The 19,210-nt window shown below is 39.4% G+C and overlaps 1 protein-coding gene across 2 annotated transcripts in view; it reads right to left on the bottom strand.

The window, feature by feature from the left end:
* Positions 1 to 2,591: 2,591 nt before the first annotated feature.
* Positions 2,592 to 19,210, bottom strand: part of LOC141148592 (natural cytotoxicity triggering receptor 3 ligand 1-like) — a 63,294-nt gene continuing 46,675 nt past the window's right edge. Inside the window, exons 4-6 of one of the 2 annotated variants that reach the window (XM_073636185.1) lie at positions 17,495 to 17,815; positions 9,523 to 9,648; positions 2,592 to 3,424 (exon numbers count right to left, since the gene is read on the bottom strand). In XM_073636185.1, coding sequence (XP_073492286.1) covers positions 3,303 to 3,424; positions 9,523 to 9,648; positions 17,495 to 17,815 — 569 coding nt within the window. In that variant the 3' untranslated portion in view covers positions 2,592 to 3,302. The remainder of the gene's footprint in view (positions 3,425 to 9,522; positions 9,649 to 17,494; positions 17,816 to 19,210) is intronic. The other variant, XM_073636186.1, reaches the window with a different exon arrangement.

The following is a 19,210-nucleotide window of genomic DNA, read 5'->3' as shown; positions in this document are numbered from 1 at the left end:
AGTCGCCACATCCTTAACAACCGATGACTCATTAGCTGTCAGTGGGTTTCCCCACTGACAGCTGAATGTAAAAAGTAGAATGAAAAATACATGAAAAAACATGGCGTGAGGTCCCCCCCCCCCGATGCAAAGCAGAAAACAAAAACTTCTGACCTCAAATTGTGAAGATTTGCTCTATTATTGGCTATGTGCACAGGCAGGGCAGCAAACGACACCAAGAAACAACATTATTGAATTTCTGAATTTTCGGATATCGAATTCCAGAATTTCTGAATTTCCGAATTTCCGACTTTTCGGATTTCGAATTTTCAAACTTTCGAAACTCAGAATTTTCTAAATTCCAAATTTTCAAGTTTCCGAATTCTCTAACTTTTGGATTTCAAATTTCCGAATTTCTGACTTTTCGAATTTTCAGATTTAGAATTTCCGACTTTTCAGATTTTCGACTTTTCGAATCTAGTTATTTTGAATAAATTGTAAATTCGAACATTTCCGACTTTTCGAATTTCCGACTTTTCAAACTTCCGACTTTTTGAATTTCTGAATTTTTGAATTTCAAATTTCCGACTTTTTGGATTTCGAATTTCCGAATTTGAGATTTTTCAAATTGACGAATTTTCAAATTTACGAATTTATTCAAAATAACAAATTTCAATCATAAGGAATGATCTAAAAAACGAATAAAAGAAACCCCAGAATGAAACAAAAACAAACACATTTTTGAGGCAGTGCACATGTCTAAACAGAATCTGAATAGCAAAATATTTTTTTCTTTTTACATTTTTTCCCTTTTCTTTTTTAGTGTGTGGGAAGGTGCAGCGGCAGTATACACACAGAGCCGATTGCAATAAAACTTGGAGCTTGTAATGAAGAGAATGCCAAACTACAAACAGAGTGCTGCTTAGGGAAACACAGTTCAGTTTAAATGAAGAGATTCAGCGAGAAGAGATGCACCAACACTGTCTGCTTAGAGGGTGAAGTGCAGCCTGGCCGGTTCGGTCCCAAAAAGGGGAGGCTTCCTTGAGGATAGAGAATCCCTAGCCTGTCCCTACTCGTCAGGAACCTTTCCCTGCCACTAATCACTTTCCCTGTCAGGTCTCTCTCCCAACTCTACCCACTTCGCAAAAGTGCACCAAAACCTGGGGGCAGGGAATTATCATGACTCTGCTGACCCAAGATGGCTACCAGGGGTCACATGGATGCAGTGTAGCCAACCGGGAACACTGCTCCATGACTCAGAAAACCATAAAGAAACCAGGTTTCCCTTGACTTCCTCTACACTCTACAGGCTACAGTACCACTTGTGTGAGCGCCTCCTGCAGTGGAGAAAACAGACTGCACCTACCTACAAGTGTATTTTGTACATGGTAGCTGTTACACTTTTAATAACGGTACACAGACATGCTTGTACACGTTCCCTATTCAAAGAACCTCAAATAACAAAACAATACACAAAAATAATAGGTTTTAGCATAATCACACAGGTCATACAGAAAGAAAATATGTAACCAATCTCAGTGATCATACAAAGTCCACAAATATGTGTTCTTCAAGATACGCACAACACTGTGCAGCGCAACATTCTACTCCAGAGCTTGTAAAAGGATTCAGAGACAGGGAGTAGAAAACGCATGCTCCATACCAGAGATAAATGGCACTCCATTGATTGAGTAGCCATACGTTCTTCTGGGATCAAAAGGCAGAAAGTTCCACTCTGCAAACAAATGTCAGTTAACGAGTAGGGAGACAGAGAAGAAAACCAAGCCTCATAGTGTAGTAGATAAATTAAAACATCTTTATTACAAATAATTATCTCACTTACAATGCAAATCCTTGGTACCATGCATTAAAATAAAGCTACAGCATAAATAAATCCTAATTGTCCAACCGGTGTTGCTATGCGTGATGAAGGTGATACCCTACGTGTTTCGTCACACGCTGACATCATCTGGGGCATGGCTATGTGACGACATCACTCAAGGTGCATTTATACAGTGATCCCAGAAGTGACCAAATAATTATAGTTCGTGATACCAGATAGCACCATCTTGTGGCCAAGTAACACATTTATAACCCAGAAATACAATAGAAAGATCAGTTATCCTATATATAAAGGCATGATCTCTATTCACGCCATAACTTAATGGAATTAAGTCCAATTAAATGTCAGTTCGTTTCATTCCGAATATAAATTCAGACAAATTTTTCATTATTACAATAGTAACAAATTTGAACAAATCTGAAATAATGAAATGAAAATTTTGGACGAAATTTAAAACGAATTTGAAACATTTTTTTAATAATTTTCAAATTTGATTTGAATTTTTAAATATAAGAAAATAGAATAGAAAATAAAGAAATAGAATAGGAAAAAAAATTGATAGAATAGCAAAGAATATGAAAGAAAAGAATAAAAAAAAAATAGAAAATAAAAGAATAGAATAGAAAATAGTAGAATAGAATACAATACAATAGAATATAACCATCTTCTGAAATTAGAATTTCAAATAGAATACAATGGAATAGAATAGAAAATAGAAAAAAAACATAGAATAGAATAAAATAGAAAAAATATAACCATCTTCTGAAATTTGAATTTTGAATAGAATAAATTTGAAATTGGAATAGAATAGAAAAAAATGGAATAGAAAACAAAATGATAGAATACAAAAGATTAGAATAGAATAGAAAAAAAACAATAGAATAGAATAAATATAATCATCTTCCGAAATTCCAATCTTTATCCATCAGTACACTGTTATTAAGTCCCTTTTCACACATGTGGACTGCTCATTTCATCAGTTTAGTCACATCAAAACGGATGAAGTGATCATCCCTTTTTCATCAGCTGCAAATCAGTTTCTTTACAACCACTACGAATGCAAAAACGGATGAAAAACAGACAGTTTGTCAGTTTACATCCGTTTTTCGTCCGATAGAAAAGTAGAGCTTTGATCCGTTTCAAAAAACGGATGTTGAGGGATGCGGGTATAAGTGAATGATCATCCATTTTACATCCATTTTACCATAGAGATGCATTGATGTCCGTTTTTCAGTCGTCAACGGATAGATGAAAAACTGACAAATGGACAGCATGTGTGAAAGGGGCCTAATAAAACAATTTATATCCTATTTCTCCTCTTTTTCTGTCTCTGGATCTAGAGGATAGATTATCTCTCAATAAGGATGTGGTGGTGGTTTTGGCTTCCTTGGCTGCTAGACTTTGATCATCTGGTCTGCATTTTCCATGTTCATAGAGCTGTGTCTTGTTGCCTTATGGCTCTCCTCTGGGGTGTGCCGATTTATTCTTGGTTCAAGGGTTCCCTCTCTTCTTCGTCATTTTGCTCGGGCTCTGGGTCATTTTCTTCCCCTGCATTTGCATTTTCTCCATTTCTTTGAACAGGGTTCATGGGAATGTTGGCATCTACAGCACATATTTAAAATAATAAATTAAACATCAGTAGTGTAAATGAAAATGTCATTAAATATGTATACTGTATACAGCACAATAAAAGAATGATAAAACGGAATGTCATCTGTAGAAGCATTCAAAATGCCGAAAAGGGGTTACAGCAGGTTCAGATAGTTTGAACACAGAAAAATGAGGAAGGAAAAAAAAGGTACAAGAAGTGGTAGCAGACTGATATACACTATATCACCAAAAGTATTGGGACGACTGCCTTTACATGCACAGGGATATACACTATATTTACACACACATGAACTGTGATGGCATCCCAGTCTTAGTCTGTAGAGTTCAAAATTGAGTTGGCCCACCCTTTGCAGCTATAACTGCTTCAATACTTCTGGGAAGGCCGCCCACAAGGTTTAGGAGTGTGTCTATGGGAATGTTTGGCCATTCTTCCAGAAGCGCATTTGTGAGGTCAGACACTGATGTTGGACGAGAAGGCCTGGCTTGCAGTCTCCGCTCTAATTCATCCCAAAGGTGTTCTATCGGGTTGAGTTATGGGAAGGGTTCATTTTGGTGTTACGGATGGAGTTAGTGTTAGGGTTGGAGTTATAGGAAGGGCTCATGATGGTGTTTTACAGATGGAGTAAGTGTTAGGGTTGGAGTTAAAGGAAGGGTTAGGATTAGAGTTATGGAGATAGGTAATGTTAGGGTTATACATGGGGTTAGGGTCAGAGTTATGGGAAGGGTTCATGTTGGTTTTACGGATGGGGTTAGCGCCTGCAAAGCACCCTGAAAGAGCCGCTCAATGCACTCCAGTGTGAAAGCCCCGAGGGCTTTCACACTGGAGCGGTGTGCTTGCAGGTCGGTCAAAAAAGTCCTGCAAGCCGCATCTTTGGAGCGCTGTAGGAGCGGTGTATTTACTGCTCCTAAAGCGCCCATTCCCATTGAAAACAATGGGGCAGTGCTGCAAACCCAGCCATGGGGTTAGTGTTAGGGTTGGAGTTATGGGAAGGGTTCATGTTAGTTTTAAAGATGGGGTTAGTGTTAGGGTTGGAGTTATGGGAAGGGTTCATGTTAGTGTTATGGATGGGGTTAATGTTAGGATTGAAGTTATGGGAAGGGTTCATGTTAGTGATACAGATGGGGTTAGTGTTGGAGTTATGGGAAGGGTTCATCTTAGTGTTACGGATGGAGTTAGTGTTAGGGTTTGAGTTATGGGAAGGGTTCATGTTAATGATACAGGTGGGGTTAGTATTAAGGTTGGAGTTAAAGGAAGGGTTAGTGTTAGAATTATGGTTAGGGTTAATGCTAGAGTTACAGAGAGGTTTGTTGTTAGAATCAAAGCTATGGGGAAGATTGATATTAGGGTTAGAGGGAGACCGCTTCTTGTAGCGTCCACTGTCTAAAACATCATATGGTGACGGAGCAGTATTAAACCCAAAACCAAAAATATAATATATTGCAGCTTACCAATCTTAGATGTGGCGGCTGCATTATTTTACCTTATTAGACTTTTTCCCCTCTATTTTCACCCAGTGATTTGGCCAGTAACACTCCTCCTGTATTAGGGTGCGCCTACTCTAGATGAAGGAGCACAGGGGTCAGATTTGGACAGTAGCATTGTTAATATGGGGGGAGGGGAGTGTTAGATGGGCTGACATGTCCTGTTTAACGTTATCATCAAAAGTCAAAGTATTTTGGGTTGTCCCCAGAAAAGTAATAGAGGGGAAAGCTTCAAATGGGGGCACTAGTTCTGGTGACGTGGGGGGGCTCCAATGGATTCCTTTAATTTGCAGGGATTTCCTCTCACTTCCTGTTTGGCGAAGGGACAGGAAGTGAAGGGAAACCTCCCCAATGAGACAACGATGGCAAGCAAAAACTGACGGGGGATTATAATCCTCCTTTATCCTATCCAAAATGGAAAAAAAGTTTTGCCCATAGTTCTACTTTAATCTAGGCAAGCTACTGATAGATTGACTATATTACCAAAAGTATTAGGACACCTGCCTTGAACTTTAATGGCATCCCAGTCTTAGTCCGTAGGGTTCAATATTGAGTTGGCACACCCTTTGCAGCTATAACAGCTTCAACTCTTCTGGGAAGGCCGCCCACAAGGTTTACACATAGAAAATAAGTCAGCGATTGCACCAGACTCGATGTGAGCTCATAGGGGAAATTAATGGTTGAAGGAGGTTAAAAGCCGACTCATAAAAAGTCCATAAAGTCCATTTAAAAGCAACTTGAAGGCAGCCCAGTGGAAGATAAGAAGGGTCTTCTGGAACAGCTGAGAATAAAACACAGGCGTCACTCTAAGTGCAGTTTGAAAGTAGATTTATTTTCACAAATAGATATGGGTACTCACAAGAGTAAAGTAGTAACAGGCATTTAGGCACAATATGCCAAACATCCGTGAAGGAGATGCATTCGTGAGGCTGCTTGCTGGTGACTCAGAACGGTCTGCGCCGGTGATCGCCGACACTTCCTGGGTCTGGAACACTCACAGGGAGCCGAGGGTTGTCGTCCCTTCCAGGTAGAGGAGAACCAATAGGTGGCGTGTTTGCGGAGCATGCGTCCTTCTTCACGCCTAATGGGGGCCATGTTGGATGAGGGCTTATAAGCACAGGAATGGTTGCTACTGGGTCCTAAGATCCCACGGCTATATACATCTATACACACATTTTTAATTGCTTGATGTGGATACATAGAGAGAGAGCGCTAAGCAGATCAAGATCTGAAACTACCTGACTAATTGGGCATACAAAGTAAGGAACTTAATAGAAACATTAAGAACATTAAAATTAATCTTATGAAACCGGCATTATAATACAGCACATAACAGTGAAACGCAAACATATATACACGAACACACACACATGCACATGAGTGAACTCATTGACCATGAGCCAAATTGATTGGATAAAGATTTGTCTGGTTGGATATATTGTGATGGTTGGGGAAATCATGAGAGCTAGTGATTTGGACAAAAATGAAAAATTAAAATAAAAAAATAAAAATAAAAATAAATATAGATAAAAATAATAAAAATAAATATGAAAATAAAAAAAATATATAATAAAAATAATATTAAAATAAAAAATATATAAGAATAATGAAAAAAAATGTATATGGTAATAATATATAAATTGAATGGTAATATATAAAATATATAATTTTCATTATATATTTTTTATTTTAATATTATTTAGATTCATTTTTAATATTTTATATGTTTTATTTAATTTTTTTAAATTCATTTCTTTATTTTTCATTTTTGTCCAAATTACCAGCTCTCATGATCTCCCCCGACCCTCACAAAGTATCCAATCAATTCGGCTAATGGTCGATAAGTTGACTTTATGTGCATGTGCTGTATTATAATGTCAGTTTCATAAGAGTAATTTAAATGTTTTAATTACTTCGCTTGCCCAATTCTCTCCCTCTCCCTCTCTCTCCCCCTCTCTCTCCCCCCCCCCCTCTCTCTCTCTCTCTCTCCCCCCTCGGCTCCCTGTGAGTGTTTCAGACCCAATAAGTGTCGGCGATCACCGGCGCAGCCAGCTCTGAGTCCCCAGCAAGCAGTATCATGAATGCATCTCCTTCACGGATGTTTGGCATATTGTGCCTAAATGCCTGTTACTACTTTACTCTTGTGAGTACCCATATCTATTAGTGAAAATAAATCTACTGTCATACTGCACTTAGAGTGGCTCCTGTGTTTTATTCTCAGCTGTAGGAGTAATAAGGGGAAATTAAACAAATACAGAAAAAAGCTGCTGACATTAAAACAAACAAAGTCCTAAACAAATGTGAAAAACAAAGTGTAGCGCTAAACATAAAATATAACAGTGATAGACTGAAAATATTAGTGTATAAAACATGTAAACATATGATGCAAACATCCAAGATGTAAGTCCAATGTTCACATGTACAAAAAGGCACATCGGTGAGGATAAAGTTCAAATAAATATATCAAATGAATAAACTTCCTAGGACGTGTGTCCATCAAATACATGACTGGTGAATCCTCTATCAAGGATGGTGGTAATGCAACAAAGTAAATGTGGCTGTGAGACAGGAGGATGCTCTGTTAAGAAGGTGTAGATGGGTACTCTTACCAGACAAGGTGGACCCACTTGCCAGCGGCAGTGGGTCAATCGGGCTCGTATTGGTCGAACCCCTCAGGATCTAGAGTTGGAAGGTGGTCACTCCAAACGAGGTAAGTCCACTTGTCAACAGTGTGGATTTGGCCAAAGACCCAGGACTCAATACTTCTCCAGACAGAATGAGACTACCACCCAATGGGAAAGCCGTCTGGAGGCCAATGGTAGGTGAAGGAATAAAATAAATAAAAACTAGATAAAAATTTTAAAAGCAATATGGGAAGCATGTAGAGCAAGCCCGACACGCTTTGTCCCAACGAACATCTACTGGGGCATTGCCCCAGTTGAAGTCCATTGGGACGAAACGTACTGAAGTCTGTTGGGACGAAATGCGTCGTTTGCTCTACTTGCTTCCCACATTGCTTTTAAAAATTTTATCTTGTGATCACAAAGAAAACTAAATTTTTTGTACACGTCATTGATGTTTTGTACTTTTAAAAATAAATCTCTCTGTTTTTGACCTGCACCATATGGAACATTTACATTTTTTTTCTCATTCCGGTTTGACCAAGTTTATTCCTTCACCTCCCATCAGCTTCCAGATGGCTTTCCTATTGGGTAGTAGTCTCATTCTGTCTGCAGAAGTATCCGAGTCCTGGGTCTTTGGCCAAATCCACACTGCTGACAAGTGGACTTACCTCGTTTGGAGTGACCACCTTCCAGGTTTCTGCCAGAACTAAATTCAACACAACTCTAGATCCCGAGGCGTTCGGCCAATACGAGCCCGACTGACCCACTGCCAAATGGGTCCACCTTGTCTGGTAATAGTACCCATTGACATCTTCTTAACAGAGGATCTTCTTGTCTCACAGCCACATTTACTTTGTTGCATTACCAGCATCCTTGATAGAGGATTCACCAGTCATTTATTTGATGGACACACTTCCTAGGAAGTTTATTCATTTGATGTATTTATTTGAACTTTATCCTCACTGATTTGCCTTTTCGTACATGTGAACATTGGACTTACATCTTGGACGTTTGTATCAGATTGTTTACATGTTTTATACACTAATATTTTCAGTCTATCACTGTTATATTGTTTTATGTATAGCGCTACACTTTTCACATTTTATTCTCAGCTGTCCACAAGGTTTAGGAGTGTGTCTATGGGAATGTTTGACCATTCTTCCAGAAGCGCATTTGTGAGGTCAGGCACTGATGTTGGATGAGAAGGTCTGGCTCGCAGTCTCTGCTCTAATTCATACCAAAGGTGTTCTAATGGGTTGAGGTCAGGACTCTTTGCAGGCCAGTCAATTTCCTCCACCCCAAACTTGTTCATCCATGTCTTTATGGACCTTGCTTTGTGCACAGTTATGTTGAAACAGGAACGGGGCATTCCCAAACTGTTCCCACAAAGTTGGGAGCATGAAATTGTCCAAAATGTCTTGGTATGCTGATGCCTTAAGAGTTCCCTTCACTGGAAGGGGTCAAAGTCCAACCCCTGAAAAACAACCCCAACACATAATCCCCCCTCCATCAAATGATTTGGACCAGTGCTCAAACAATGCAAGCTCCATAAAGACATGGATGAGCGAGTTTGGGGTGGAGGAACTTGACTGGCCTGCACAGAGTCCTGACCTCAACCCGATAGAACACCTTTGGGATGAATTAGAGTGGAGACTGCGAGCCAGGCCTTCTCGTCCAACATTAGTGCCTGACCTCACAAATGCGCTTCTGGAAGAATGGTCAAACATTCCCATAGACATACTCCTAAACCTTGTTGACAGCTTTTCCAGAAGAGTTGAAGCTGTTATAGCTGCAAAGGGTGGACCAATTCAATATTGAACACTATGGACTAAGACTGGGATGCCATTAAAGTTCATGTGCGTGTAAAGGCAGGCGTCCTAATACTTTTGGTAATATAGTGTAGGTGCAGTTTTGTCATAGTCATGTGATATTTGGTTTCAAAGACCAAACAGTTGAGTCATTAAGAAAGATGTTGTTTCCTACCTTCTCTCTCTGGTGTTTGTTTTTTACAAAGAAACGAAATGGCTAATAGCAAGACCACAAGAAACGAGCCAAGAATAATAGGTGTTTTATATTGTTTACGGTCATTGGTACAGGACATCTTTTCATCTGCAGAAAAAAAATGTTTACCTATAAATACTTTAAGGTGTTTTTCTAATTAACCACAAACATAAAATGCCGCAGATAAGCAGGTAAAACTGAGAGTAGGGATAGAGAAGTGAAGAGCAGTCGGACACGGTGAATACTGTAATGTTCAATTCTCTCATTTGTCCCAGAGAGGTTAAAGTCATTAAAATGGTTTCATACCAACCTCTGTTAACCCCTCACTGCCCAGCCCCAGTATCCCTTTCAGTCAATCTTTATACTTGCAGTAGGGGACTGGCTACCCAATCACATGACCACTGTGATTGGCTGTCACAGTAGTCACAAAATTGGGAGCCCATCCCACTGGTTCCTGAACACTGCTAGAGACCAAGAACTGTCCATGACCGCTCAGTCTCTGTGCTGGGAGTGTGTAGTGAGCACAGAAACCTCGGCTGTCCATGAACGTATATGTTTGCCGTGTGGACACCTTTTTTTCTGCTGCACATATGCATTACGTGGGTGATAAGAAGATAACCTTTTTACCCCAGAGGAGCTCTTAAAATAGTTTTCAGGTCTAGGATAACCTCTGTTAAAAACAAGTGGAAAGAATGCCCCTTACATTGGTGGACAGTAGGAAGAATGTCCCACTTACAGACAGCTAAAAAGGGCCACTGGTGTCATTACGTTGGGTCTATCAAGTGACATTAAATAAAGTGCGCTAATTATATGAAAATACACACATAGATGTGAATACATGTGGGTAGTAGTAAAAACCACAATCTACTGAGAGCAAGTAAATGACTCCATGAGTGGTAAAAATATATAAGTGCAAAACATAAAAACTCAAATAAAGAGAAGAAACAAAAAATGTGTACATGTGAAATACAATGATATTAATAGCGTAAAAATCTGAAAATCAAACAAACTCAGTCCATGGGTTCAAATATAAAAAGTTCATCAGTGAAAAAAAGCTTCCATCCACTATACAGCTCAGCAGCAACTAATCCCCCTATGAGTGGATTGACAAAGGAGAGAGATGTGCAGGATGGGTGCAAATCCACTGGCGGTGACTCCAATAAGTGAGAAAGTGATAAAGGTGGACTCTTACCCTCCGTGTTGGACCCCCTCCTTGGCAGGGTCTATCAGGCATGCAGATTTTTGCCCTCTGCAGGGACCATGTAATGAGAAGATCTCCCCAGCAGCTGTTAGGAATGTTGTCTCCGACCCGGGCTGGTCCAAGTGAAACGCCTGGAGAGGGGGGAAGGAAAGCTCTCTTGCTCCCAGTGTGGCAAAGGAAAAAACAAAAGAGCGGAGCTCCAATAGTGTAAAAAGTTTCGGAATTTATTAAATAAAAGTACAGACCGCAACGGAGAGTGCACGCTCCGTGAGGTGAAAATACAATTAAAAACAAGCCGGCATATAAAAATCGTAATAACCCGTGCATAACATGGGGCAATCGTGACGGCTTACAACATAGCCACGCCCTACATGTTTCGTCATTAGCAGACGTCTTCAAAGGGGCATGGGCTACGTGTTAAGCCATCCCCTATATAGTATAACAGTGCACACCAAGCCTCGTTTTCACCTCCACTCTCAGGGGAGGGAAAACCCAAGCCTCTACCTGGTGCTCCTCAGTGAATGGATGTTGCCAAGGTGACACATAGGACTGAAACTAAACAAAACTTCAGCCCCTCCCAGCAGAGCCAATCTCTCGCGCCATCTGGAGGAAGAAGCCCAGTATTACTAGACAATTAATATGTCTTACAGATGCTAATTTGGAACGTAAAACTGACAGAGCAGAAAGGAGAAAATCACTGAATCTCACCAAGAGGCAAGATGTGATGGAAAAAATTGTAAGTATATATGGAAATGTACGGAAAAGAAACAACGTTCATCTCCGTAAATAAAACCACATTCAAAAAACACATGTATGAAAAAAAAATATATATGTATTAAAGTCACACCGTAATAAATGGAGGCCCATCCATGAACGTGAAGAGCACTCGGTATCACAATGATGCGACTAAATCATTATGATGTATAATATCTAAACTTATCACTATGCTCCCAAAAAAAAAAAAAAAAAATTGTGAATGGATGAAGAGATAAAAAAAGTGAATGGATGAAGAAAAAAAAAAAACCCACCCGTGAACTGATTGGGGGGCACCCCTAAAGACCAGCTGGGGTCTGTCAGGAAGGGATGGTCCAAGCACGGGTGTTATCTGCTGCATGTGACCCTCCGGTTCATAAACCTATGTTCTTTCAACATATGACAGGCTATTTCAAATGTAAAAATTGCGAGGTTTGTGCTATTAATGCTTTAACGGAGAGAAAGGTGTGTCAATTCATTACCAATAATTCCCCGCTTAATTTCCATATTAAATCTTTTATCACATGTTCAACCACCCATGTGGTTTACCTACTCACTTGCCCTTGTGGGCTCCACTATGTGGGCCGCACGGTCCGATCATTAAAAGTTAGACTGGGGGAACATATTGGAAATATTAGTAGGGGTTTTTTGGGCCACCCAGTCTCCAAACATTATTTAGACAAACACAAAAAAGACCCTAGCGGTACTTTGTTCATGGGCATTGATAAACTCAAACTTCCATGGAGAGGGGGATCTAAAAGACGGGCCATCTCTAAACTCGAGATGGAGTGGATTTATAAGATCCGTTCCCTCAGACCTGTAGGCCTAAATGTTGATATTGAGTTGAATGCGTTCATTGACAACTCATAGGTGATGCTTTGGGCCCTGTGCTTCCTTTCCTTTCTTCCCTTCTTTTGCATACATGTTTTTCATTTTTTTCATTTTTTTCATTTTTTTTTTTTTTCATCCATTCACTTTTTTATCTCTTTATCCATTCACATTTTTTTTTTCTTCATCCATTCACTTTTTTTATCTCTTCATCCATTCACATTTTTTCTCATCCATTCACTTTTTTTATCTTTTCATCCATTCACAATTTTTTTTTCTCTTCATCCATTCACTTTTTTTATCTCTTCATCCATTCAAAATTTTTTATTTATTTATTTTTTTTTTTTATCCATTCACTTTTTTTATCTCTTCATCCATTCACATTTTTTCTCATCCATTCACTTTTTTTATCTCTTCATCCATTCACAATTTTTTTTTTTTTTTTCTTCATCCATTCACTTTTTTTATCTCTTCATCCATTCACAATTTTTTTTTTTTTTTTTTTGGGAGCATAGTGATAAGTTTAGATATTATACATCATAATGATTTAGTCGCATCATTGTGATACCGAGTGCTCTTCACGTTCATGGATGGGCCTCCATTTATTACGGTGTGACTTTAATACATATATTTTTTTCATACATGTGTTTTTTGAATGTGGTTTTATTTACGGAGATGAACGTTGTTTCTTTTCCGTACATTTCCATATATACTTACAATTTTTTCCATCACATCTTGCCTCTTGGTGAGATTCAGTGATTTTCTCCTTTCTGCTCTGTCAGTTTTACATTCCAAATTAGCATCTGTAAGACATATTAATTGTCTAGTAATACTGGGCTTCTTCCTCCAGATGGCGCGAGAGATTGGCTCTGCTGGGAGGGGCTGAAGTTTTGTTTAGTTTCAGTCCTATGTGTCACCTTGGCAACATCCATTCACTGAGGAGCACCAGGTAGAGGCTTGGGTTTTCCCTCCCCTGAGAGTGGAGGTGAAAACGAGGCTTGGTGTGCACTGTTATACTATATAGGGGATGGCTTAACACGTAGCCCGTGCCCCTTTGAAGACGTCTGCTAATGACGAAACATGTAGGGCGTGGCTACGTTGTAAGCCGTCACGATTGCCCCATGTTATGCACGGGTTATTACGATTCTTATATGCCGGCTTGTTTTTAATTGTATTTTCACCTCACGGAGCGTGCACTCTCCGTTGCGGTCTGTACTTTTATTTAATAAATTCCGAAACTTTTTACACTATTGGAGCTCCGCTCTTTTGTTTTTTCCTTTGCCACACTGGGAGCAAGAGAGCTTTCCTTCCCCCCTCTCCAGGCGTTTCACTTGGACCAGCCCGGGTCGGAGACAACATTCCTAACAGCTGCTGGGGAGATCTTCTCATTACATGGTCCCTGCAGAGGGCAAAAATCTGCATGCCTGATAGACCCTGCCAAGGAGGGGGTCCAACACGGAGGGTAAGAGTCCACCTTTATCACTTTCTCACTTATTGGGGTCACCGCCAGTGGATTTGCACCATCCTGCACATCTCTCTCCTTTGTCAATCCACTCATAGGGGGATTAGTTGCTGCTGAGCTGTATAGTGGATGGAAGCTTTTTTTCACTGATGAACTTTTTATATTTGAACCCATGGACTGAGTTTGTTTGATTTTCAGATTTTTACGCTATTAATATCATTGTATTTCACATGTACACATTTTTTGTTTCTTCTCTTTATTTGAGTTTTTATATTTTGCACTTATATATTTTTACCACTCATGGAGTCATTTACTTGCTCTCAGTAGATTGTGGTTTTTACTACTACCCACATGTATTCACATCTATGTGTGTATTTTCATATAATTAGCGCACTTTATTTTTTATTTTTCATGGTATACACAGATATTGGTGTATTTTGTGTGCAGCTTTTACCTTTGACCTTTTTTGCTCTGCAGCGCAGTTTTTCTTTTTATTTTTGTATCAAGTGACATTGTCTGGGGATCAGCAATGCAGTAGAGTGTTTGAAAACACGGGCCACCAGAAAGTAAGTATAAAGCATTTCCATTTACAGGGTGGCTTTTCTTTAGTTTAGACCCCATGGTGATGGAGTCACTTTCAGCACTGATACACTGGGGTTGATTTACTAAAGGCAAATAGACTGTGCATGTGTCAGAGCTTAGTGAATGAGGAGAAGCTCTGCTGACCGCCAATATCCAATCACGTGCATGGAAAAATTTAGTTTTTTTGTTTTCCTTGCATGTGATTGGGTATTGTTTGTAAAGTGAAGCTTCACCTCATTTACTAATCTCTGGAGCAACAGCACTTGCAAAGTGCACAGTCTATTTGCCTTTGGTAAACCAACCCCAGCTGTGTCCTCTTCTCCACATGTGGATCTGTACATTGCATTCTCCTTCATTACCGAGTTCAGTTTTTCCCGTCATTACAGTCTGAATAAGTAGCAAGTTTTAACTCAAGTGTAGAATTGAATTCTGTCAACCAGAGACAGGTCAGTTCCTAGAAAGAATAGTTATTATAAAGACCAACAAGGATCAAATATTCTGTGTAAAACACAAGATGGTTGAGAGTAAAGCCTCGTACACACAATGAGAATATCGGACGAATGATCATCTTTTGTTCTTTTTGCATGCTAGTCTTATATCAAAAACCAATAGGCTACTAATGTTACAAAAAATTTTGTATGACAGAATACAATTTCGAAAGTGAATGTATTCTTTCGTTTCCGAGCATGCGTGGTCTTGCTCTTCTGATTTTTTTTTTGGATTACTGCACTGATTAAACGAAAATCGTTTATTCTGCTATAGTACGAGAACATTTTTTGTTAGTCCCTTTGGATAATTTTGCATTAGTATAAAAACAAAACAAATATACCGCGCTGTCTCTTTTAAATTGTTAGGTAGCAGCCAGCACAGCAAATGATCAATTGCAAAAGTGAGAAATGTGAAGATAAGTGCAGCGCTAATAAATTGTCTCAGCATGAACTGAGGCTGGAAATTGTGCCAAGTTTACACTGGATGTGTACAACTTAGACAGTGAGAAAACCAAAACAAACAAATATAATTACAAACTCATTGATTATAATATACAAGTGTTATAAGCTCAAAGTAAAACTTAAGAGGACATTTTACACTCAATGTGATATCTAAATGACATACCTCTAATGAGTAAGACAGTCAGATGCAATCAACCAAGCAAGTGAACGGTATGACAGTGAAATAAATGTCCAAAAGTGGTTCAAAGTCCATCAAGGAATAAGATAAACATCATTGTGACTTGAAGTGAAGGGTTGTGCAGAGAAATTGCGGATAGATGATCCGCCACCAATAATTAAAAGGCTTACCAAAGTGATTGAAGTTAAAAAGGTGTACGCCTAATGAGTCAATCAGACTTGTGGTGTGATACACCAGGGAATAACAGCCTCGGCAAACATGACCTCCAGTTTGGGGATAAACTCCAGTGGTCCCTCTCAATGACACTCCAAATGGGTGGCCCTTAATGGGAATTTTAAAAGGGGAGCCAGATGAATGGTTTCTCCCATGGGTGGCTAAAAGTAGGGTTGCTGAGGTGGTATAAATTTGGTGGCAGGTTATAGGTGGGTAGGGATGAGCCGAACACTCCCCCCCATTCGGTTCGCATCCAGAACATGCGAACAGGCAAAAACTTTGTTTGAACACGAGAACACCGTTAAAGTCTATGGGACACGAACATGAAAAATCAAAAGTGCTAATTTTAAAGGCTTATATGCAAGTTATTGTTATGAAAAGTGTTTGGGGACCTGGGTCCTGCCCCAGGGGACATGTATCAATGCAAAAAAAGTTTCAAAAACGGTCGTTTTTTCGGGAGCAGTGATTTTAATAATGCTTAAAGTGAAACAATAAAAGTGTAATATTCCTTTAAATTTCGTACCTGGGGGGTGTCTTTAGTATGCCTATAAAGTGGCGCATGTTTCCCATGTTTAGAACAGTGACAGCAAAATTTCTAAAAGAAAAAAAGTCATGAAAAACTACTATCGCTAGCGCCGGCTATACAGGGCAAACAGCCAATGTTCGAGTCAAACTCATGTTCGACCCGAACATAAAGCCCATCCCTATTGGTGGGGAAAAATAAAAAAGGAGGAGACTTCTGCATCAGGTCAAGTCACGTAACTTACTGGACTCCACTGTCTGTTTTCATGTATCTACCCTCCGATTTGATGCACTTAGATGGAGGTGGACAGATCGCCTTCTGTTTTTTTAGCGGACTGGATTGCATAGGAGGTTGGTGGGTGACTACTCCCGCTAGTGCATAGGGGTGAATGGGGGGTCCAATAAGGTCGGCCTGAAAAACTGACAGGTGGACCTGATCGGACCCTTCGTGTGAAAGGGGCCTTAGGGAGATTCACCTTCTCTATTTGTCCTGTTTATTGCTATAACAAAGAGTGAAAATAAAGGAAAATCCAAATTTTGGGTTGTCACAAGAAAAGCAATATAGTTGACATCTTTCAATGGGGACACTAGTGCTTGTGACCCTGATGACAACGGTGAAAATCCCTCACTTTGGAAGGACTTCTTCTAACTTACTGTTTTGGCTATGAGACAGGAAGTAAAGAAAAAAAGAAAAAAGTTTTGCCTTTAGTTCTATTTTAAAGACAGGAAGTGGATTTTTTGGTTAATATATACAGTATCAAAAAGTGGTGTGCCTGGCTTACAAGTGAGACAGCAGTATTCATTATCTGTTGCACATGAGAAATAACCCTTTCCAAACCAGAGGTCATTGAAGCCCAGACCAAAACTGAACATTGTCCTTCTGCCATTGAGCCCTCGTTCACACTGAACACGGCTTTGAAATCGTGCAACTTTATCGGAAAATGCACAATTTCAAAGTCGTGACTTTGCGAGCGACTTAAAAGACATCTGTGCGGCCTTATGCACCGATGTCTATTGAAGTCCCACCCAAAATCGGCAAAAGTAGTTCAGGAAATTACTTCAATATGAAGGAGGGCTAAGACAGGAAGAGAAGTTTGATCCCCCTAATAGGGAACAACAATAAAACCGCAATGGAGGTTCTAACCTTACCCTCTGCTATACATAATAAAGAAAAGTTTAGGCCTGAGCTGGGAAATATTTATTTGATGAAACTTTAAGATATATCAGCCAAAAAGTATGTTTTTAGACTATATTAAACTGTGTACCTTGTACATCTAGTCGGATCTCCTTCTCTTCCATCTCTGACCTGTACAGTATGAAGCACTTATAGATCCCTCTATCTGTTATATTGATGTTTGATATCGACAGATCAGCGATTCCATCCTCTGCCCGGCTTGTGTAGGACATACGAGGATCTGTAGATTTCACTGCTGTATTCTGAACACTAAATATTTCCTTTCCCTGGAAGTACCAAATTATTGAGAGATATTTGCGATCAATAGGAGGGCTCTTGACTGTGAAGGAGCAGGGAACGTTCACATCTTTCCCCATCATGGCTTTCTGGGCAGACAGATTCAATGCCCATCCTGCAGATAATAAAATATATAGTTATACATCAAAAAATCATATAGGATATCCACGCTAAAACATATAAATTACAAATGAGCAGCCGCTTAAGCAATCTGTGACACTTTATACAAGAATTGTGATAAATATATGAAGCAGCGCAAAAAAAAATTAACTCAATATTGTGAAAACACAAAAATAAAATCAATATAATGACATCAAACTTATTAGGTGAAAAAATGTGTATAAAGAAATCACACCAAATATGTAAATAAGTGTTCATAAGAGCCCATTCAGGGCTAAAAAGGAAAAATATATGTGAAACAAGAAAGTCCAAAGGAAACAAATTATCCACGATTCACTTGCTCCACCAGTGTCCCCATAATCCCAATTAGTAGTACTTCCACCACCAGGTGACACCAAGTATTTAAGTACTATATAGAGCAAAAACATAGGTAAGTAGCGCTGTTACTGGTTGACAATAACTACAATACACATGTCCTCTGGGAAAAAAAACTTGTGAAAGATAGCACAATGTGAGATAAAAACAATGGACAAAAAACCTTTTTGTATAGGCAAAAACAGTCTGTGATCCAGGGCAAGCCTTTAGGGGAAGAGTGAAGCAGGCTCCAGTGACATGAAAAATAAACAGAAAAAAGCGCCTACGGGTCAAGATCAGTAAAAGACTTTAATATACAGAAAGAATATGTCCACTTACATAAATGGAAAGGGAAATGGAGCACAGATAATCCTCAGGTAGTGATGTCCCAGCGTGAGTAGCCTGTGTGAAGATCTGTCCATGGGAGAGAAGAAAAACAGTCCCGTCCAGCAGGAAGTGTAGGCTCCGTCCCAGGGATGAAAACGAGGCTAAGCTCGGATGAGCTGTGGAACGCAGGCCTCTGGCGTGGTGACGTCACTGACGATACGGTTCGGTGCATGCGCACTTTGTATTACAGGCGCGCGCCTTCCTCAAGCATAGAGGATAAAGGCTCCTGGGGGCCTATAAATGTGCTCACGATTGGAGCCATCTAGTGGAGGTTGTGTACAACACAACCTGAATAGAGGGACTCCAGCAATAAATGAGTGTATACAACAAATGTGAATGGACTCTAGGAATAAAAACAAATGAAGATCTAATGGGAAGAGTATATTTTTATGTATATGGGATAACTAAATAAAAATAACTGTGTGTATATAGTGTTTTCAAACTATAAATGGTATAATCAAATAGATTAAATAATACAATCAAATAATAGGGAATATGACGAAATAAAAATGAAAATACATTTTTTGGGGAGGGAAAAAGGGGTCAGTATACAAGAAGAACCCAAAGGAATATATATATTAAAAAGGATGTTTAAAAACTGGATGATATACATTAAAAAGAACTGATATTATGTATTAGAAATGTAGCA

Source organism: Aquarana catesbeiana, linkage group LG06, assembly GCF_042186555.1.
Source record: "Aquarana catesbeiana isolate 2022-GZ linkage group LG06, ASM4218655v1, whole genome shotgun sequence".
In the NCBI taxonomy this organism is placed as follows: domain Eukaryota; kingdom Metazoa; phylum Chordata; class Amphibia; order Anura; family Ranidae; genus Aquarana; species Aquarana catesbeiana.
This window is presented reverse-complemented; position numbering and strand designations above follow the sequence as displayed.